General features: G+C 33.1%; 2 protein-coding genes across 2 annotated transcripts; both read left to right on the forward strand.

The window, feature by feature from the left end:
* Positions 1 to 63: 63 nt before the first annotated feature.
* On the forward strand, positions 64 to 10,472 carry LOC144856414 (uncharacterized). The gene is made up of 10 exons (XM_078714420.1): positions 64 to 142; positions 534 to 729; positions 1,347 to 1,430; positions 2,112 to 2,175; positions 2,793 to 2,888; positions 3,098 to 3,183; positions 3,505 to 5,779; positions 6,095 to 6,815; positions 7,509 to 7,564; positions 8,089 to 10,472. The coding sequence occupies exons 2-10, from the start codon at positions 577 to 579 to the stop codon at positions 8,136 to 8,138; spliced, it is 3,585 nt and encodes a 1,194-aa protein (XP_078570546.1). The 5' UTR covers positions 64 to 142; positions 534 to 576; the 3' UTR covers positions 8,139 to 10,472.
* Positions 10,473 to 19,770: 9,298 nt separating this feature from the next.
* Positions 19,771 to 21,973, forward strand: LOC144856449 (uncharacterized). Its single transcript, XM_078714463.1, has 2 exons — positions 19,771 to 19,877; positions 20,101 to 21,973. The coding sequence occupies exon 2, from the start codon at positions 20,252 to 20,254 to the stop codon at positions 21,809 to 21,811; it is 1,560 nt and encodes a 519-aa protein (XP_078570589.1). The 5' UTR covers positions 19,771 to 19,877; positions 20,101 to 20,251; the 3' UTR covers positions 21,812 to 21,973.
* Positions 21,974 to 22,492: the final 519 nt, after the last annotated feature.

Genomic DNA, 22,492 nt, shown 5'->3' on the forward strand with positions numbered 1-22,492 from the left:
ACTTGAGCAAATACTTTGTTTTATGTAAAAAGATATGGATATTGATAAAGGTCACTGTCCAAAGGTCAGTATTACGCAAAAAAATACAAGAAAAACTAGGAAGCTAACAAAAGGAAAGGAGGAAATACAGTAAAATGGACACGTAGGTTACAGAATGTTCTGGTTTATTATGATTTTTATTGTCTATAAAATGGTTCTGGATATTTTTATTGTTTTAAAACTGAATTCCAGGCCGTACCATGCAATAAATACAGCCAGAGACTCTTGGATGGACTGCCTGCTGGATCGACGGGCTGCATGGTTTGGTGTGTGGTGGGTGGGTGGGTCGGCAAAACGTCGTTGGGCCTAGCTATATGAAATGGGCTTAGGTTAGGTCTACTTACCGTACTTACTGTTGTTGCACTAGCGGATTACCTTTCACATAAAAACAAAATGCCTCCTGGCCATACGGTGATGTCGTTTAATTTTAATAATATTATTAAATTATTGGCAAAATAATAATATAATTTAATAATGTTTTCTTTTAATTTCAGTTAATAAACAAATTGCAAAAAAGTTGCTGAATCATTTTTCAAGATGGCATCTAAAGAAGTGACGAGCACTTCTAAGCAACGCTTTGTTGACATCCACCATCCAGATTTCGATAGTTATGACAATGAGATGTCGGTGGAAGATTACAACTTCTACTCAAAAAACAAAGATGAGTTCCGCAAAATGTGGTTTGATCAAGTACGCTAACCTTTCGTTATTGCATGTTAAAGAACTTGTTAGGAGGATCGTCTGAATCAAAAAGAGCTGCTGTGTGAACCATCCATCCATATTTTATATCATAATATGACCAGACGATATTTACAAATCCATTAAAAATAAATCGTCAACACAATACAAAAAGCTTGATAAAATAAATTTCAATTTTTACAAATAAAATAATAATAAATGAATGAATAAATCCGAATACATATCTTTTTCTTTACATTCATGTAAACAATTGATTATTTAAAATTGAATTTTTTGTGATCCAAAACAAATTAGAATTTATGAAAAACCTATCTTCATTTTAAAATCATTTATTTCTCATTTGTAAATAAATTATAAGGCATAAAAAAAGATAAACACAATATGCTTATTACGAACAAAGTCCTACAGTACATGGTCTTTTGGAGTCGAGTAATTTTTGTATTGAAAAAAAAACCCTGGAACCTGATAGGACTAGAACCCAGGACCCTAGGATTGAAAGCCAAGCATCTTAACCACTGAGCTACTCTATATTGTTATATTAGACATGGTCTATTACTAATGCTGGTATCTTGATTGTTTTATTTAACTGGTTTTATTACTTTTCGCAGACTTTACTTTTCTGGAAGCGGTTCAATCTCAACTATAAAGCATTCCTCGTCGACTATGGAACGGTTTACAAACTACGAGCTTCGGTAAGATTTTTTAAAATTAGGAACAATAGAATATGTTTGTATATTTTTTTTTTTCCGAACTTACTCTTCTTATTAATTTACATAGGAAGGATGATATACAAATAATGAATTTTTATGAGTGGAATGGTACAAATAATTTCATGATGCAAATTATGAAATTCTATTTTCACGTGAAAATATAATTTCTAAAAATGAAATTCGCACGAATATAAAAACATTCATTATTTGTTTTTATAACATCTAAGTAGATAATTGCCATTCATGTTCTGATCTTGTTGTTGCGAAGGAGTAATCATGTAGTACGCGTTCCATTCACAGAAGCTATTGGATTGCACAAAAAATAATTTTGTTAATACTATTACACGATCGTTAAATAGTACATACTATTCCACAATCGTCCAATCAATATTTATTTAAGTGTTATATAAATACAATTGAGTTCATTTTCAAATCCAGATAATTGATAAAAAAAAGAAGTAAATAAAATATAGATAATTGAAAAGTTAACAATAATAATTGGAAGAGATGCCTTCGAAAGGTTGCACCACCTTTTCAAAAACAAAGACAAAATGCCCAACACAACATGAACAAAGAATGTTATGGATATGGATGAAGCTGACATCATCATACAAATACAGATACAAATAAAAATATTTCAATTAGTTGTATTGCTTATTACAGGGACCCCTGATGGACATGTTACTGAAGGAATGTTGGGGATACCTGGACAGACAGACTACAAAGTGTAAGTTAAGCTCTGTCTATACTATCAAACTAGTTTGACAAAAAAAGTGTGATGTGCCCAAATATGGTAGTGATATGCCCAAATGTGGTTGTGATATGACATGATCCATATTTAGGCATCACATTGTCATATAAAGTTTGATAGTGTAGACAGAATTAAGAATTAAGAACGTAAACAGATTGGCTTTCAGTGACAGCAAAGTGTTACAAAATATTATTTAGTATATTATGAAAACACATACAGTAAATCATCATATATTTTTGTAAAGCAACATGCAGATAAAAAATTTATATAAATATGAATAATTTCTTGGTAAATGTCTAGCATTTTTGCATACAAGGATCATATACAGTAATATACACGCTGCAGGTGTGTTGATCTGTGTGGGCGCTTTACTTCTGGCTTCCGTAGGTCCGAAGGTGATGGGCAAATCCGAATTTCCTCAGTTTCCAGTTAACCTTGAGGACGATACTAAATACATTTATTAATGCGTGACTGCATAGAGGGCGTGAATAGCGTATCGAATGTTCGATTGCCGCAGCCATATTGTTGATAGCTGCAATGCTAACTATTTATGTATTAATATGGTAGTTGGACAATTTTATTTTGTGTTACAGCAAATGATGTTGAACTTGTTATGCGGCTGATTGAAGATGGTTATGTGTTGATGAAATCCAGAGACAAACTACCGTTTGTTGACGTACGTGATAGAGGTAAATAAATGTTTCAAATCATCAATTAATATACAAATAATGAATGTTTATGAGTTGGATTGAAAATTCCAAATGGACACGTGATGCGTAATTACCCAATAAATTTACAAGAATGTAATCGGTTGTGTTTGAGATATATATCAATTATTACTAATTATATTGTTTGAATTTTCGAAGGTTTTACTCTCTGACTTGTATTCTTTATTTAGAAAAATGCCCTTTCCTGAATGAAACCACTAAAAAAATTTTCCGAAGGTTTTTTGGAGCTCCAAGAAAAAATGGTTTACGGTTAAAGGTCAGTATCTGGTTTTCTAATACAAATGGTTTTTATATGTAATAGCTTTGTATACAAATTAATGTATGAATCCAAAGGCAAATTACTGAAAAAAATGACAATGCTGTGGGTATCAGTGGCTGGATCTCAATGGAGATACAAAAAAACAGCCAGAAAAGTTAGTTTTGGTAAAAGTGAATAACTATTAAAAAAAGGAAGAAAAAAAAAATTATTATTAATAAATTAAAAATGTTGTTTGTCAATACCCACCCTATTTTGCAATTGATTTTTGTCCCATGCCAGTGTCAGGACTGTAATTAACAGTAATATCTGTTGTTCCAGGTGTGGTATCAGTATCCTTTATATGTCAAATATACAGCAGCACTGTGTAAGGTGTTGAAGAGATGGATCAAGGCAACCACGTTTATAGAAGAAGACACAGGGAATTATTGGAAATTACCAGTTAAACGTGTTTTAGATTCGTATGAGCTGGACTACTCTATGCTAATGGGTAAAGAGACTAAGCCTCCATGGGTTCATCCAGATCCAGACAGTAATATGTGGTGGGACAATGGTGGCCTATCCACAATGATGTTCCTTTCGCCAGAAGGTCCAAAGATTCTTGCACGCTACTTAGATCTGTATATTCCTGAATACATGGACAAGAAGGAGTTGGAAGAACACAAAAAAGAGCAGGAAAGAAAGGCAGAAGCTAAGAAACAGGAGGAAATAAAAATTATTGAGTTTGCTTTGAAAAAGGAAGCGGAGAAGAATAATCTTGAAAAGAAGATGGAGGAGCTTAAAATACCGAAATCCAAACTTTCGGAAACAGAATCTCAGAAATCAACAGATAAAGAGGATGACATAGAGGAGGATAAACAAACAGAGGAGAAGAAACCTAGAGCACCAATAGAATTAGTTATGGATGCTGATGAAATACGAAAACTAATTGAAAGTGATGATTTTGAGATGGAGGCTGGAGAAACGCATTTAAACGATGAGATGGCGCGTGATTTGTTCAAAGCAAAATTAACAGGTGCAATCCCGAAAGATTCAACACTCAAATCATCTGAGAATGGCATTCACAAGAATCAAGGAAAAAACAAGTCAAAATCGAAAAAACCAATAAAAGTTGAAATTGATTCAATCACTAACCAGAATGCACGAGCCAGAAAGAATAAAAATAAGTCGGGTGAGAATGCTGGGGATAAGAAAGTGCACAACGTGACAATCAACCTATCTGGTGAGGGAGGAACGCAAAGAAAGGTTGTCCTTACAATCGATAAAGAGAAGCCAAAGAAAGAAGTTGCTGGAATGGTTTGGAATCCTCCAATCTTCAAAGAGGGAAGTTTTGCGCAAGTACTCCTGGCAAAGGTTGATGATGAAGATGAAACCGATCCACATTTGATGTTGTCAAGGAAGATACTAAAAAAGAAGAAAGGTGTTGACTACCAAAATGACTCGGATTTGGAGTATGCAAGTCGACATCTTCATGTTCTGAGTTATCAATCCCGACTGAAGAATGTTCCAGCTTTACGCAAGATTATTGATCCTGAGGAAGAAAAACTTAGATGTCGACAGTACAGAAGGAGTGTTGAAGCCCTTAAAGGTCATGGCATTGATGCAATAGAGTTGGCCAACGGTCACCTGATGTCCTGCAATGCTTGGAAGTGCGATATCTTTATGACCGATGACTGCTTGGATGGGTTAATGCTTGTGAAAAATAGAAAACATGGCAAGGTGCTACATAAGGCAGATCGAACAAAAGGCCGGAAGCAACGTGTGAAAGCACCAAAAAATATGAAGAGAGTTTTACGCGATGAGAAAATCCGACAGAAGAAGGAAGAGCTTATGAAGGCAATTAGATTGAAACAAGAGGTTATGCGAAAAACATGGGAAGAAGAGAAAGCAGTTGTTGAAAGGCGATACAATTCAACGAAAAATCCTTCTGCAGATGAAAGTCCATTTATGATGTACAAGAGTCTGCTATGGGATGTGGTTGGAGGAGATGTACGTGCAATGCGAAATATGATCACTGTCTTGAACGACACATGTAATCATGATATCAATGTAACTGCTCTCACGAAAGAGGAGAGGCAGCAGATAGAAGATGACAACCAACTTATTGGCATTGTGGTAAAGAAGATTGCAGAATACAAAGACGACCAACCATTTATTGCTTTTCCTCCAGGAATGGACCAAGTGCTTGACATCTACCATGCAGTTATCATGGCTAAAATGCTACGAGAATCGTTGAGGGAACAATACAATGAAGATGATGGACACACATCTCCAGGAAGATCGATCATTCTTGACACATTTGCACAGATGGTTCCTCTCTTAGCAGATGAGGTTAAATATGACAACATACAGAAAATAATGAAATACTTTGATGGTAAAGACAGATACAAAGCTACCCTTGAATGGCAAATCATTCAAGAGGCAGAAGTGAGGATGCAAATAGAGGGAAAGATCAAAGGAGTGCCTGTGACTCGTGAGGACCGCAGGAAATACACAAAACATCCTGATTTTGAGAATATGGTCTTTGACAAGCTACTTGAGGGTTACAAGAATCGTGAATGTGGAAGAGAGGTTAAAAGAAGGTCGAAAAAAGGAGGTAGGTATTTTAAATACAAGACATAATATTTATGAACAATTAATTCATTTTTTATTTCTAAATATGAATACATACTACAATAAAAAGATTATTCAAAAACCAAACATTTAGATTCTTAAAAAACACATTCTTATTATATCAATTTGAATAGGCCTTCTGTATTTTATCACTTTTTGATATTGTGTACTGTAGTTAGTAGTTTTTCATATCTCAAGAATATTTAATCAAGTCACTCCTTAAATAAATGCTTCCCTTGAGTAAATTCCCTAGTATGATAAGTATGTTTAAAAAAAAAGAACATTTTTCTTTTTGTAGATCAAGATGTTGGTGATTGGTCAGAAGAGAAGTTTGATTGGACCAATAAAGAAATGCTCTTGATTGAGCAGGTGATGGCAAAGATCGAAGATGATTTGAAGAAACATCTGCATATAACGGTACAAAATGGGTCAACCCCAGAGGTTCACTCAACACCAAAGAGGAGCCGATATGAGGAAGGCAAAATTGAATATGCTTTACAAATGATCAGGAAGCAGGAGATGAAAGAAATGGAAGCTGAGAAGTTAAAAGAATCAGAGAAAAGAAAAGATGCAGACATCAGAAAGGAAGTAGAAACAAGGAAGGAAGCAGAAAAGAGGAAAGAAGCTGAAAGGTTAGAGCAGGAAAGAGAAGATGAGAGGGTCAGAGAGATGTTCAGAAAAGATGCAGATAGGAGGAAAGAGAAGGAAAAAGAACTAGAGAAAGAAAAAGAATTAGAGAAAGAAAGAAAGTTAGAGGAGGAAAGAGAATTGCAGAAGATGAAAGAGAAGGAAGAAGAAGAGAGGATCCAAGAGATGCTCAGAAAAGATGCAGAAAAGAAAAAGAAGGATGAGATCAAAAAGCGGAAGGAAAACGAAGCAGATAAGATTAAAGAAGTCAATGGTCAGGAAGAGATGACCAACGGTGATTCAAAGAAACACAAGAAGCCTTACGATTTTAAAACATGCTCTTTTTGTGGAAACGTCGAAACTGTTCGTAAGCAGTTCAAACGGTGTCAAAGGTCAGTTAATTTACAATTTACAGCAAAAAAACACATAACAATTAGATCCATGGTCTTATTGAAATGCGATGTCATTACAATTTGGATTATTATAATGTTTTAATTAAATTTCTGCCCTCCAATCGAAAGAACATTCATCTATATTATATTGATCCATAGAGTTTGTATATTTGATTTAATACAAATTTATTCTACTGCATATACATAGGGTAACATCATTTTCCGGAATTGTACTGGGAAGGTTTCCAACTACATTTGAATATTATCTACCCCTAGTGGTGTGGTGATGGTGGGTTGGGTGATTGGTTAATAGGGTATCAAAATGATGGGACTTATACTAGAAAAGGTTTTCAACTAAATTTGAAAATTATCGACCCCTAGTGGTGTGGTGATGGTGGGTTGGATGATTGATTGATCAATAGGGTATCAAAATGATGGGACTTATACTAGAAAAGGTTTTCAACTAAATTTGAATATTATCTACCCCTAGTGGTGTGGTGATGGTAGGTTGGATGATTGATTGGTTAAAATAAAGGGAATTGTACAGGAAAAGGTTTCAAAACTACATTTGCATTTGGGTTACAAGGTATCTTTGCTAGTACAGTCATCTGATTCTTATCAAAGTTAACCCAAACAAGAAGGTTGGAGTCTTTACTTCTTTTTATCAATACATTTGTTTTATTTTATGTACAGATGTGTTGAGCAGAAGTCAGAGAAAATACGCTTTTACTGCAAAAAAGAATGTCAAGGTATGATAATTTTTAAGAAAATAAATTAAGAAGGTTTGGGTAGTACAATATACAACTCACTACCCATTCTGATGTCTTCTTTCTGGCACACTGCACTTTTCTGTCAATTTAGTGTCATTACGTATAGTCAGATCATACACATACAGTACTATACTGTATATGATGTTGGTTAAAAACAACATTATACAACAACTAAAAATACAATTGCACTGTATTTTAAAATATGATATGTTCTACTCTGTTTAAAAAATAGAGTAAAAGAGTAAATGTGGCAATCCAGCCCAGCATGGAATGGTGTATATTCGTTTTAAAAGGGATTAGGCTTAATATTTATAAAGACAAAATATTTGGCACACTTGACGTGTCATACCTATTCTGGCGATGGAATCCAAATAAAAAAAATGCTAAAGCTTTGTGCAAGTCTACTTTTCGCACACACAGATTTGTTTTTAATTACCAACTTGTTTGTTTAAGATTTTAAGTTTCTTTTATCTTAATTATAATTTTTACATTTTTCTTTGCAGTTACTGACTGGAAGGTCGTACACAAAGAACAGCATGCGGCTGGTTATTAATTAACCTAATTAAAACATTTATCTTCTCAAATTAATTATAAGTTGTCGCTATCGCTTAGTAATAAGTTTTTGCTTACTGTATGTCAACTCGGCCGAATTTAGATAGCCAATTAATAGTTAAATGTGAAGAAAAAAACAATTCTATAGAAAAATATTTGTTTTGATTTTCTTCCACCTCACTGCACTAGTTAAGTTACCATTTGTTGTTAAATCAATTTCCCTAAAACTTTGTTATCAAAATTTACTGTTGTGAGAATTTTACAGTACAAATTTTTTAATTTAATTTTGATTTAAGGGATCATGTCAAACAGAAGTAGTTATTGCAGTAGAAACATTCTAACATGGTTCCTGAATTTGTTCCACATGAGTGGTTTTGTACTTGTTGTGTGAGTTATCCTCAATAAAGAAATTGTGTTTTCATTTAAAGATGTATTGTGCCCCAAAAAACATGAAAAATGAAGATTAATTAAATCACTTCCATAGAAATGAAAACGGAAAAAATAATGTTTTCACTTATAAAATGACAAAATAAATGGTTAAATTCAACCAAAAATCCATTGGCTGGCAGCCAATTTGACCATTTTTTGCTTTAAATTACATTTTTTTCAGGTAAATACATTTTTTTTCGATCCAATTTTTGGTCAAAGTAGATAACCATTATGTTACATTAAAATGGAATATTCAACAAAAAAATTAAGAATTATTTTTTCAGGGGGACAATACATCTTTAAATAAATAAATTTTAATTTGCATTTTATATTATTAATCGAATCAAAAACAAATAAATTATGTAGTTTAATTAGTATGCGTAATAAAAAGAAAAGTTGAAAATAAGTTTATTAAAGTTGAAAATATTTCTTGTAATAATAAATGGGCCATCAATATAGCTAAACCAGTACTAGTAATAAAAAAAATAATATATGTAATATTTTATATCTTAATTTCAATTTCGCTATGTGATAAAAATCATAAATCATGCCATGCTAAATTATTATTATTAATGTTTTTTTTTTCTTTTTATAATGTTTTATTTTCAATTCAAGTTAAAAATAATTTTGTATGTAAATATTTGGTAGTATGTGTCGTCTGCAAATGTATTGACTAATTATATAATAATTCATAATTAATGAATTTACCATTTGTTTAAATTCCAGAATATTTTGAAAATGTTCAGATTGTTTTTTGGATGTATGTAATATTTTTTATATTTATTCCATTTAAAAAAAATTGTTCCATAATGGGAAAGACACGTTTTGTCTTTGAAATTTTAATTATGCGAATTTAATTTTAATCTTGAATGTAAGTAAAAACCAAACCTCTCCCACCCCCATTTTAGGACACCCCTACTAAGGGGACACTTCTCCATAAAACAAAGAAGTGGAAATAATATGTTTAAACTCTACATTCAACCCCAATTAAAGGTCCCAAAATGTTAATATTTTATTATTATTATGATTATTTTTAAAATGTTACGGTACCAGATATGATGATTATTAATTTGTGTCAAAGTTACATTGAACTTTTTTTTAAACATGATAACTGCGTTGACCAGTGGCTGTGTTGACCAGTGACTGTGTTAACCATTAGGCCAACGAAATATTCCTCTTGCGATAAAGATATTTTTGATGGTGGTGGTGGTTGTATTTTTCAATAGATTTTCTTTTTTAATAATCTTTAGTAGGTAGAAAAATAAAGAAAGCAGAATACAAAAAGTACTCTAGAAAGATTTCTTTTAGTCGATGTTTTTTTTTTAAATTATTGATAGGAGGAAATGTTTAATTTTAACTGATCGAAACAGTGAAAGAAACAACAATTTAAGAATTATGATTTCTTTTTAATGTCAGTAATTTTGTTAATTTTGAATAGGTGGTGGTAATTTTAAGTTTATATGAATATGTTTGTTTACAGATTACTAAATCAAAATGAATTTATTTATACTGACAGCAATGTTGTTTGGAATAGGTGGTGGTAATTTTAAGCTACTGCTTGTGTGTTTAATCAAGGCAATCTAACAGGATGAGCTCAGGAGATCAAAGTGTTTATCTGTGGCTGCAACACGATCAGTTCCACGCCTTATAACAGACACTGCGCACCGCGGAAAATATGCACATAGTACAGTACTGTGGTATTTGTTGCAGCCAGACATAAGATAAAAGACGAGCTCAGTGTCCTGTTGTTAGATTGATTTGGTTAAATACATGATGCAATTCTGCAGAAGATATGCATTTTATTAATTTCATCGAATAAAACTAAGATAGTTAGAAGCCTTGTAGGTTTACTATTTTTGCTTTTTGGACAACTAAAAAAATAAATGAATATAAATGCCTTACCGTATCTCATGTCACTGTAGTATTTGTACTTCTGAAACTTATAGTAATGTCCAGAGCTGAAAAAAGGGAGAGAGGGAGTATTCGCACATGATAAGAGAGAAACAGAATAGGAACTGTCGTTGAGCTCAGTATTAAATTTATCACCGACAAAAATGGTTTCATTGACAGTACAAAATACTGTACGAAGAAACAGAACAGGAACCGTCGTTAGACTCAATAATGGTCATAGAAAATCTGTCAAGTTTCATTGACAGTACAAATACTGTACTGTGCGAAGAAACAGAATAGGAACCGTCGTTAGACTCAATAACAGTCATAGAAAATCTGTTAAGTTTCATTGAAAGTACAAATACTGTGCGAAGAAACAGAATAGGAACCGTCGTTAGACTCAATAATAGGCATAGAAAATCTGTTGTAAGGTTTCATTGACAGTACAAATACTGTACGAAGAAATAGAACAGGAACCGTCGTTAGACTCAATAATAGTCATAGAAAATCTGTTGTAAGGTTTCATTGACAGTACAAATACTGTACGAAGAAACAGAATAGGAACATACAACATGTTCGGTTTCATTGATAGTACACAATATGAAACCAAAAGAACAGTCTAGCTTCGAACTAAATAATTTCCATGGATCTATATATATATATATATATATATAGATATTCGATCTATTTCCACAAGAATAGATATAGGCCTATACAAGTACAGTATAGTATAGGCCTATCTTAATTATGAAGAAACAAACAGAGAATTGTCAGTTTGGTAAATTGGATCTTTGTTTCTTCGTTAAAAAACCATTAGTGTATTCAGTCGATGAATTCATTCTGCTCATTGATACCACTTGTGTGTGTAATTTCAATAATAAGCAATTATTTCGAATTTAATTGGTAAACCTTTTTTTTCAAAATGCTAATTACCCGGTGCATATCAACCAATCACAGACGTAGTAAATTCCAATATTGATTTAATAAATGAAAACGTTTTATTTTATTGATGACATTTTGCTAAAAGTTTTCAAGATGGTCAACGGAACTGTAATGATCTTTTGCGATCTTCCAGTGATATTTGCTGTGCCATATTTCATAATTTCAGTAATAGTTTTACTTGCGAATACCTTGACTGTTATTGCAGTTCTATCACTAAAAGATCTACAAAAATCTAGTTTTATCATTATTGCTAGCGTAGCGATTGTTGATTTTTCTATGGCCTGCTGGATGCTATTGGGACTTGCCAAATGGACTCACACAGGACAATTCTTTTACACTGAAGATTACCTCGGCAATATTTCGTTCAACGTAGCAACCCTTCATATTTTATTCTCTTATATTCATCACATCTTTCTGGTATTCGAAAGGTACTTAGCGATTTTCTATCCTTTTTTCTACGTGGCTAAGGTAAACAACAAACGTGTTATAATTGCATTAGTTGTCGCGTGGACTCTTTGGATATCACTTGTAGTAACACTTATTCGGAAATATTCAATTGATGAATATTTTCCGATTATTATGATATTTCTAGTGTTAACTTGCGTTCCGGTGTATGGTTGTCATACTCGAGTATACATCGAAGCTAGAAAGATATTCTTTGAAATTTCCTCGACGGAAACCAATTCAGCTACGGACAATCACCAACGACACACAAGAATACAAAACTTCAAAGCGACAAAAACTACCGCCATAATTCTTGGAGCTTTTAGTACGTCTATGATACCATATTTTCTTCAGGTAATCTACGAACTAGTTACCGGTCAAATTGACGACAAAGTGTGTAATACCGGCGCTTTTTTGGCAACTACATCATTGTATCTGAATTGTTTGATGAATCCAATCATCTACTGTAGAACAAATAGACACTTCAGAAATTTTTGCAAAAAGTTTTCCAGAAAAATTATTTGCAAATGAACCTAAACAACTACTACTCATTCTACTTCTTTTCCTTCTTTTCCTTCTTTTTAAAAAGATAACATTGTTAAAAAGATTTTTAAAAATAGTCTAAGTTAATAAATATATTATTAAACATAAATGATGTTAAATGATAATGTATGTATAAAGAAAAAAAAATAAGCAGAAAATATGTATATGAACTAACATGTTTTTTAGTGAGAAATACATTAAAATATGATATGTATAAATGATAAGACAAAATTATGGTAAAAAATGATAATGGATAGAGAAAAGATAACAACAAAAATCACATAACAAAAATACAATGTTAGAACAAATATTTATGAATTAATATGCAAATGTAAATGATGGAAATAAAGGCGGGATGAACCCACATAAGACAACAAAAAAACAACTATTTAATCTTCGTATAATTGGCTAAAAGGCAAGCCATTGCAGCAATGATACGGGCCTTTAGGTTAACACAGCACAGTAATGTCAGTAAAATTGCTATCTAATAGGCCTAAGCAATTAAGCCAGGAGCTAGCCTTTAAATTGTAAAATCCAAAAAACTAAATTTATTTTTCATCAAGGTAATTGAGTGTGTCCAGTATTGTACATTTTGCGGTTTGTAAATGGACTCAATTAAGTTTAATTATTTAATTTGATTGCAAAATAATCAGACAATGGTTGCTATTATGCGGATAATTTGTTGTTATGCTAATTGAAAATCAAGTCATTAAATATTGTTAAATTGAAAGAGATTTTGTCATCAAGGTAATTACTTATTAAGCTCATATGCCTTCAGTTTCTGATAGTTTCAAGAATATCAATGCCGACAATTAACAGTCATTAAGGCAAATAAACGCACACAATGGTCATAGCCAAATGATGACCGCCAAAAATATCTGATTTTTCACTCGAGAAATGAAAATTTAACATTAAAGAGTATAGCTCCGGTTATAATATTTTTATTATAAAATATAACCCCGCTTAGTTTTCGACAGCGGAAAAGCAGAACGATTCCTTAAATAAGCGGTGCTACGTGGCTTTTTTTTGTCTTATTTAAATTCTCAGTGATGAATATTATTGTATACATATAAGTACATTTGTGACAATTAAAGTAAGTGTTTAAAGTAGTTTAAATACAGGTATATATACATAATAAGATAGGCCTACTTGAATTCAGTATTACCATATTTGTTTAAAACTTTAGATACGATGTTAATTAAAATGAAAAAAAGAAAGATGGCGGTAAAATACATGATTAAAATCTTTCTTGTTCAACTATCTTATTTGTGTTCTTATTTGTGTTCGAGTAGATGGCGTGGCTTTTTGTAATTATAATACAGTGACGTAAAACATTAATCTGATTTAACCAATAATGATCACGGATGGTTTGATATACACTATGGTTGAATGGAACACAGTTACGGAGGGCACTATGTATACGTAAAGGAAATATTAATTCAACTTATCACAAAGATAGGGTCGACATGTGGGGACTAATAACCGACCAAAAGTAACTTTGGAATTATTTTCGTTCGCTCACCTCAGGCACAAGAAGGTAAGGGACTATACTGAGGTGGTGTATCTACTCTCCAGCTGGCTAAGTCGGTCACAACATGTACATTGAGAGAACTTGTACCACCAACCCGATTTGATAATCCGTTCCCCGATCCTGTACCCAATTTGAACTCAATGATGATGATGTATATAGGCATATTCTGTTCACTGAAACAAAACAGGAACTGACAAAACAACCAAACACACCTTGTTTGCCTCATAAATAAGTCTAGTTTCCTTTACATTTTCCTGTACATGATTGGTCCTTCAGACTATGAGGTTTGTGATTTCTGCCATAAGGAAAAAGAAACACTGATACACTTGTTTTGTGAATGTAATATTATTTGTTGTGTAATGTAATTAAAAAAAATATTTATTAAAAGAAAATATTGAATAAAGTCTCTGAATGGAAATAAAAATCAAAACAAAAATCTTGTATTATTGTTTGCGGTACACTACGTATGTATTTCTGAAAAGAACTTTTGAGATTCTCGAGGTTTCGATCATTAATTATTTTTCATTTCTCATTCCTGAGACGATCGAACTACTGATCGAAACGTCAAGAAAGGCAACTGTTCTATTCAGATCTAGGCCTACTTATACGTATCGTGGTGTCCGCAAACTTTACAGCAACACATTTTGACATTGTGTTGTATTTTGCATTTTATAGGTTTCAATTGTCATCATGTTACTGTTTATTCATGGGGAGTGATTACCAAAAAGAATCGATTAGGTAGCACAATTGCTATTATACTTCCTATTTTAATCCCGAAGACTTCCACTTTGAAACCAACAACCCGGATTACAACATTGTAGATTAGAAGTTAACGTAGTTTTACACAATACAAGACATTGATGTTGTTAGATACGACAAAATCACGTCCATGACGTATTGCAGGGTGTGATGACGTTTTTGTCTACTTCACTGACAATGACATCACAAATAATATAATTTTAATTTTCCAGAATACACGTTTACCAGGATTTATTTTACCACAACATTTTATAAATCGAATGCAGTTGAGGAATTTACTTCATTCCTGTTTTTGAAAATTACAAAGCTGGATGTCAAAAGCAAAACAAATCCAAAGTCATAGAAAAGTAAGTATATTTTTATTTATTTTAAATATCAATAGCATCTAAGAATATTAAACTATAACGATGTTACGGCACCATTTTTTAAAATCTGGTTCAGGTAGAAATCATGAGTAATACATGAGCCTAATATTGCGCTCTATGAATTACAAAGTAGCCGACCTATTTTCGAAATATAATTGAACCTAACCATCTCTCAGTATCAACATTCTATGTGTTTCGAACGCGAGTATTCAAGTCCACAATCTTAAGTCTATACCACTGAGCCACACAGCTGGTTTACAAAAACTAGTTTTTGTTTTTGAAAATTGTAATATTACTTTTTCTACTACACAGATTTTATAGTCAACCAGATCCATTACTTCAAAGACAGAGAGATCAAACTTATTTTAAAACAGTTTAATAACAAGTTTGATACCAGATTTAAGGACGTTTATATAGGCATATACAAGAATAAAAAACTTTAATTATGTTGCGAATTAATCTTGCCAACCTAATGTTGTTTGGTTTGCTTATTACTACAACTCAATGCCAACTTCCAGAACACCAGACGACACCAGAGACAGTGACCGTAACTGGTGTAACTACTGTGGTTGTCACTGAATTAGACTCTTCATTATTGACAACAGACGAGAGAACTACAGTACAAAAGACAACAAGAGCTGCTACTAGTGGAGAGATTACTGCCAGGAAAGAGCCAACACAAGAGATTCTTACAACCAGCATGACCACGTTGGACACTTCCACAGTCACTATCAAATCAGAAGAAGAAACTTTGAATACATCGTTAGTCATTGGATTGTCAGTTGGTGCAGTTGTGTTTTTACTTGTACTCGCAATACTATTCTTACTGTACAAGAGAAAGAGATCAATAACAGTAGAATTATGAACCAGATGAACAAAATAACTGAACATTAATTAAAGTATAAATAATAGGCCTATACAACCGGTTTTAATAAGGTACAGAAATATATGATATAAAATGATTATAATTATGCTGTACTACTAATAAAAAGAAATCGTGTCTACCATATTCTCCTGCAGTAACTATATTATAAACTTAATCTGTTTTATACAACTATTCAGCTGCAGGCTACTAGGTCTAATTCCTAAATCCATAGGAGGTCGCCGTGCACCCACAGCTTCCTAGGCCTAAATGTTAGACTGCATGACAAAAAAAGAGTATTTTATCAAATGATGAATGTGTAGGCCTACCTAGTCAGTAGACCTAGTAACTACAACCTTTTAAAATGTTTTTAGTGTTTTTTGTTTATCGTATAACACGAATTATAGGCCTATTGATAACATAATTGTTCTCAATTATAACTTATTATGTATAAAATTGATCATAATGATAAATAAGTTTTAACACTAAAAACTCCAAAATGTCTTCGTAAATGAAAATACGTAGAAATGAGCTAAATGCCAACTCAGAAAGCGTCGTACGACTTTGCCCGACGAAACGTCTTGGCTCGTCGGTGCTGTATGAGTTGAATCCAGACGAGACGAGTCGTCTTGAGATAGCGTCGGGCGTAGTTTTTAGGTCGTCGCGAGAACTTTAAAGATGTTTGATTTTCTCCCAACGATCGAGATTACTCGTCGGGCCTTGTCGTACGACGCTGTCTCAGTTGGTCTTAAGACAAACATATTCTAAATCTATATAAATAAAACAGTTTAGAGAAAAGATTTACAAGAGTTCAACTTGGAACTAACACGAGGATATGATTTAAAACTTTGCTATGTTTTCCAATGCAACCAAGAACGTGGACGGTGAAATTATTTCTCGAAACCGCTAGCGGATGGACCTCTGCGTCTACAAAGAATGCGATTGCGTCTGCAAAAGTACGACATAAAGATAATCTATGTACCTGGAAAATCACTCCAAACAGCGGATACTCTTTCACGAGCAGTTGACGAGACATACCAACTGTCGTCAGAGCAACAATTTAATGATGACATTGATATGTATGTACAATCAATAATTGCAGCGCTACCTAGCTACTACTGACAAAAAACTCAAGGAAATTGAAGTTGAGTCAGGCAACGATGAAGCGATAAGAGAACTGAATCGCACAATTCAACAAGGATGGCCTAACAAGCGAAACAAATTCCACCCAGCAACACGAGATTACTGGAATTATCGTGATGAGCTATCAATAAAAGGCGATCTCGTATTCAAAGGTGATCGAATCGTAATACCTGCTAAAATGACAAAGGACATGCTTAAGCAAATCCATACTGGACACTTGGGTATCGAAAAATGCAGGAGACGGGCTAGACAATTCTGGCCAAACATCAACAAGGACATAGATGACAAAGTAAAATCTTGTCCGACATGCCAGAAACACCAACCAATGCAACCAAAGGAACCAATGGTATATGCAGCCGATAACACCCAACCATGGCAAAAAATTGGGGTTGATCTTTTCACGGTAAACAATAACAATTACATCACATGTGTTGACTATTATTCTCAATACATTGAAGTTCGTCAACTAACAAGTTCATCTTCAGCAGCTGTAATCAACATACTGAAATCATGGTTTGCGATACATGGTACACCATTTGTACTCTTTTCTGATAATGGTCCACAATTCGTCAGTGAAGAATTTCGGAAATTCACCAACGAATGGAACTTTGAACATACAACTTCCAGTCCATATTTTGCGCAGTCAAATGGACAAGCTGAAAATGCAGTAAAGATAGTCAAACGAATTATCAAGAAATGTACAGAGACAAAGGAAGATATATACTTAGCACTACAGATATATCGTGCTACACCACTCGAGCATGGACTTAGTCCAGCAGAAATGATGTTCTCAAGGAAAATCAGATCAAACCTCCCAGTTAATGAGTCAGCGCTAAAACCAAAACTTATTGACTTAAAGGAAAAGAAGGATGAGCTAAAGCAAAAACAAGCGCGGAACTATAACAAACATTCAAAAACTCTAGAAACCATACAATACGGACAGAAAGTTAGAGTATATGATACAACATCTAAGTTGTGGAACAAAGTTGGAACAATTCACAAATCACTACCTCATAAATCTTATCTTGTGAAATGTGGAAATAATATCTATAGACGGAACAGAAGGCACATCATGCCAATACCATCCATTGACAGATATGACAATGACGACTATGACTCGGATGACGACGTACCGGTTCCAAATGACAGAAATCGTCAAACTACCGATCAAAACCGACCACGACGTCAAGCCCGACGACCAGCATACTTAGACGACTATGTTACAGACAAAATATAATGTATATAGATAATTATGCAACGACTTATGAATAATGCTAGCATGTACATAAATAAATTTAAGTAAGAAGATAAAAATATAAAAAAAAAAAAAATAAAAAAATCTAAGTATAATACTCTTGAAATCTTATGCATGAACTATGGATACATAAATAACGGATTTAAAAGAATACTAAGAAAAATATTTTAACTTTCAAAACAGGGAAGATGTAATGATATTACATTACAAGTGACTGAACTTACAGGTTCAACAGGTCCACACACCTTACTGGTATCTAGGTTAGCTATCCTCATAGCCATGACAACCACATACCAGACGTATTAGTAATGATAGGTAATGTTTCATAACCACTTGCTATATTGCTGAGCTACAATAAACATCTACCAAACCAAACTAACGTCTTCGTTCATTTTATATATTATATTGTTGTGTACAAACAAAGACATAACATCACAGTGATATGACACCATCATGTGCACATTACTTGTCACATATAGTACTAAGACTGGGCACACTTCAACTAGAGGTAGAAAAGAATAGAGCGCAGCAATAGGTTATGTAAAATATGTAATATAAATGAAGTTGAAGATGAAAATCATTTTGTTACAGTTTGCCCTCGTTACAAGGAAATCAGAAAAAAAATGTATACCTTCTTTATTTTTTGGAAATACCAAATACTACTGTAGTGCATTGCGCCGCTAACAGTTTCATCGACTGAACTTGATAAAATATTTATACTACTGTGTTTCTAGAATAATTCGAAATAAACAAAAACGTATTGAAGATGTCTGCTGAAATAGTAAAATATACATTTTAATGTCACATAATACTTATTTAAAATTGGATGTTTTAAAAAAGTAGATCACCTAACAACACCGTAATACAATGAAAAAGCAATCAACCAGAAACCAAGTTTTTTATTGTTGTTTATTTTGTATTTTTTATAAGCGAAATCATAAACGAAGTCCTTAGTAGGCCTAGTAGTTCAACTCAATACTCACTTTTTAAATGATCAGAGTGTGACGCACGCGATGCGCGTTCCAAGTTGCGAGTTTGTTCAAAGAATAGCGAACGTGGTAGGTAAATTATATATCAACGTCTTAAGGTTGATATAGGTCAAACAAGGGGTCATGTTTTGGGGACAACAAACAACTAAATCAAACACAAATTTAGATTATAACCGTCTACGTAACGGTTCAATAACCCACCCTATAAGCCACTGAGTCTCTAAAGAACATTAAAACTACACCAAAAATTGAAACAATTATGTGTTTGCACAATCACTAATTCTTATTCCTTAAAGTCTGTGCTTGCAATAATGTTTTATAGTTCTATTATTCATATTTCGTTTTCTAAAATGCTGAAACGTGTTTTGAGAGACGACAAAATCAGTTACATGACGTAACACAGCGTTTACTCAGAATGATATAGTTTGTTTTATGACTTGTCAAACCTAAACAACTTCCTGTGTGGCGCCAGAGTTCACCAACCTGTTATATACGAGAGATAGTATAAATACAAGAGACACCAGAAGGTAGTCAGATATTGATGTAATTTTGAGTGAGGATACAAAACTATAAAAGCATTACAAAGTAGTAAGTAACGGTATAGATTCTTTCTTTTCGTTTAATTTTTTAAAATTTTGTTTAGCAATCTATTGACGATGCAATGAAAGCTTTAGAAACCCTCAATTTCCCACCTGGTCCTTTCCGGGGAAATCCTGTTTTGTTTAGAGTAACGTTATACTTGTTATTCAATTAATCTGAAAAAAAAAAATGGTTTAATAATAGGCCTCTGTTCTTATACTTTACCTCACAGATATTTCTTACCAACAAAGAATTGACAGACTCGCCGCTTTCATAAATACTGATCAAAAGCAAAAGTTATCTTTGACAAACTAAGACTGATTTGTAAGAACTATTATCAGTTAAGTTTGTTTGGGTAAGGTTAAACTCAGAACTACAATATTATGACAATGTTTGGAATTAAACTACAAATCTTGCTGTCGATTATTTTGCTAGTTATGCCAACTACAATCCAATCTACCATCATACCTTTGATTGGAAATCAATCGACTGAATTATTGGCTATTGAAGGTGATATTGTACACTTTTCATGTACAAATTCTCCACCCAGAAACGATAGCTATGTCAGTTGGTACAGAAGAAGCGCAATTACTGGAAATGTAACAGAGATTTACAGAAATGGAACGCTTTTGACCTCTGACCTTGGTCAAGAAGCACTGGCATATTCAATTAACAAGCTTAAATTTGAACTGAGATTATCGACCGCCAATGGGTTTGGACAACTTCTCCACGAGAATGGATATAAATGTAAAGTTATAAATGCATCTTCTCATGAGGTGTTATATGAAACCAACAATTACATCGAACTAAAAGTTTTCTATACTCCGCCACCTCCATACCCACTTTGTAGTTCAACCAATTACCATGAAGACGCTATCGGAAAATCCACTAGACTTACCTGTACATCAACGGGCATTTCTATATTGGCTACATTGATTACATTGTTGAAAAATGATAATATTATTGCTAGTCATGTTGAAGAATACAATAGAGAGAATAGATTTGAGGAATTTTCAATTGTGTATGATTTTGTTCTTCAACAAGAAGATTTAGAAGCAACTTTCCAATGCAAAATCAACAGCGACTTTGATGAAAATTTTGATGCAAAGACTTGTACTATAACGTCTGAAACAACAACGCAATCGACAATAACAGAATCAACATTTTCACCAATTACTACATTTATAGCTGAAGCAAATAGTCCTACTAGGCTTCTGCACGATGATATGCCTTCAGTTTCGTCAATATTGACCACGGAGTTAAAGCAGACTACATCGGAGACAACAGTCGCTGAAACTACAAGAGATTTATCCAACGTTCCTTCAACTTCGTCAATATTGACCACAGAGGTACAGCAGACTACACCGGAGAAAACAGTCGCTGAAACTACCAGAGGTTTACCCAACGTGCCTTCAGCTTCGTCAAAGTTTACCACGGACGATGTTGTACAACAGACGACTACCGGAAGTCTTTCGACCGTGCCATCAGTTACTGCACCATTGACAACAGAATCGATTCTAGGAAATACAGCACCAGAGACCACATTCGGTAAAACTACTAGGAATCTATCCAATATGCATTCGGACTCTTCAATATTAACCACAGACAATGATGAGTACATAGAATCAAAGACAACAAGAGCTATTAGTCTAGAAAGTACTTTCAGAAATGAGCCAACACCAGAAGCTCTGACAAAAAGCACCAGCACATCTAAGAATCAAATAATTCTTGAATTAATCGAATCTAAGAAGAAATCATCTTTGGCCATTGCATTGTCTCTTGGTTTTCTTTTACTTATAGTAACACTAGTCTTCTTAATATACAGAGAAAATCGCTCAAGTAGACCTTCAATACCAGACGCCGAAAATCGCTCAAGTAGGCTTACAATAACAGACGTCGAGTTAACTGGAATAAATAACGAACCAGACAAATATAATAAATGAATAATTACAAGAAATCAGTTTCACTTATGAAACTTATTATTATTATTCAAGTTATATTATTGCTACGAGCTCATAGAGCTTATACGTAAAAAAAAAAAACGTTTGTAATTTGTGCCGAGTACACACATATTTTTAACTCAGATGATTATTAGGCCATGACTAGCACATAGCCAATTATAAATGTAATTATGTTGTGTATTTAGAGAACTTAAATAATATAATCAGATTTGCTTAAAATGAAAAATATAATTTAATACCTTTTTATAGGCAATAATTGAATTATTATTTAATGTAAATGTTTATATATTCATAAATAACCGTTTTTATAATTACAACAAATAAAACAAATTATTTTTTTTTTAAAACAAATAAAGTTTATTTGATACTATATATTTGAATTGTATTGTTTATAGAATCTGTTTTATACCACTACCATACGCCCGGAGCACTTTCCTTGTATATAAAACCATAGAGATATTTAATATCTTATCTTAATAAATTACTTTTAAACGAGCCTGGATTCGGGTACGGTGGCCGGATAAAAAATAAAGAACCGTTTACAATAGGCAGTTTGGACAACCTAAGAAAGCGTATACGTGTGTTTTTTCCAAACTCTATTAACTCATTCCGGACGTAGGGCCTATGTATTATCGAAAAACATAACGCATGACGTAAGGCAAC

Source organism: Antedon bifida, chromosome 11 (genome assembly GCF_963402885.1).
Source record: "Antedon bifida chromosome 11, ecAntBifi1.1, whole genome shotgun sequence".
Taxonomy (NCBI): domain Eukaryota; kingdom Metazoa; phylum Echinodermata; class Crinoidea; order Comatulida; family Antedonidae; genus Antedon; species Antedon bifida.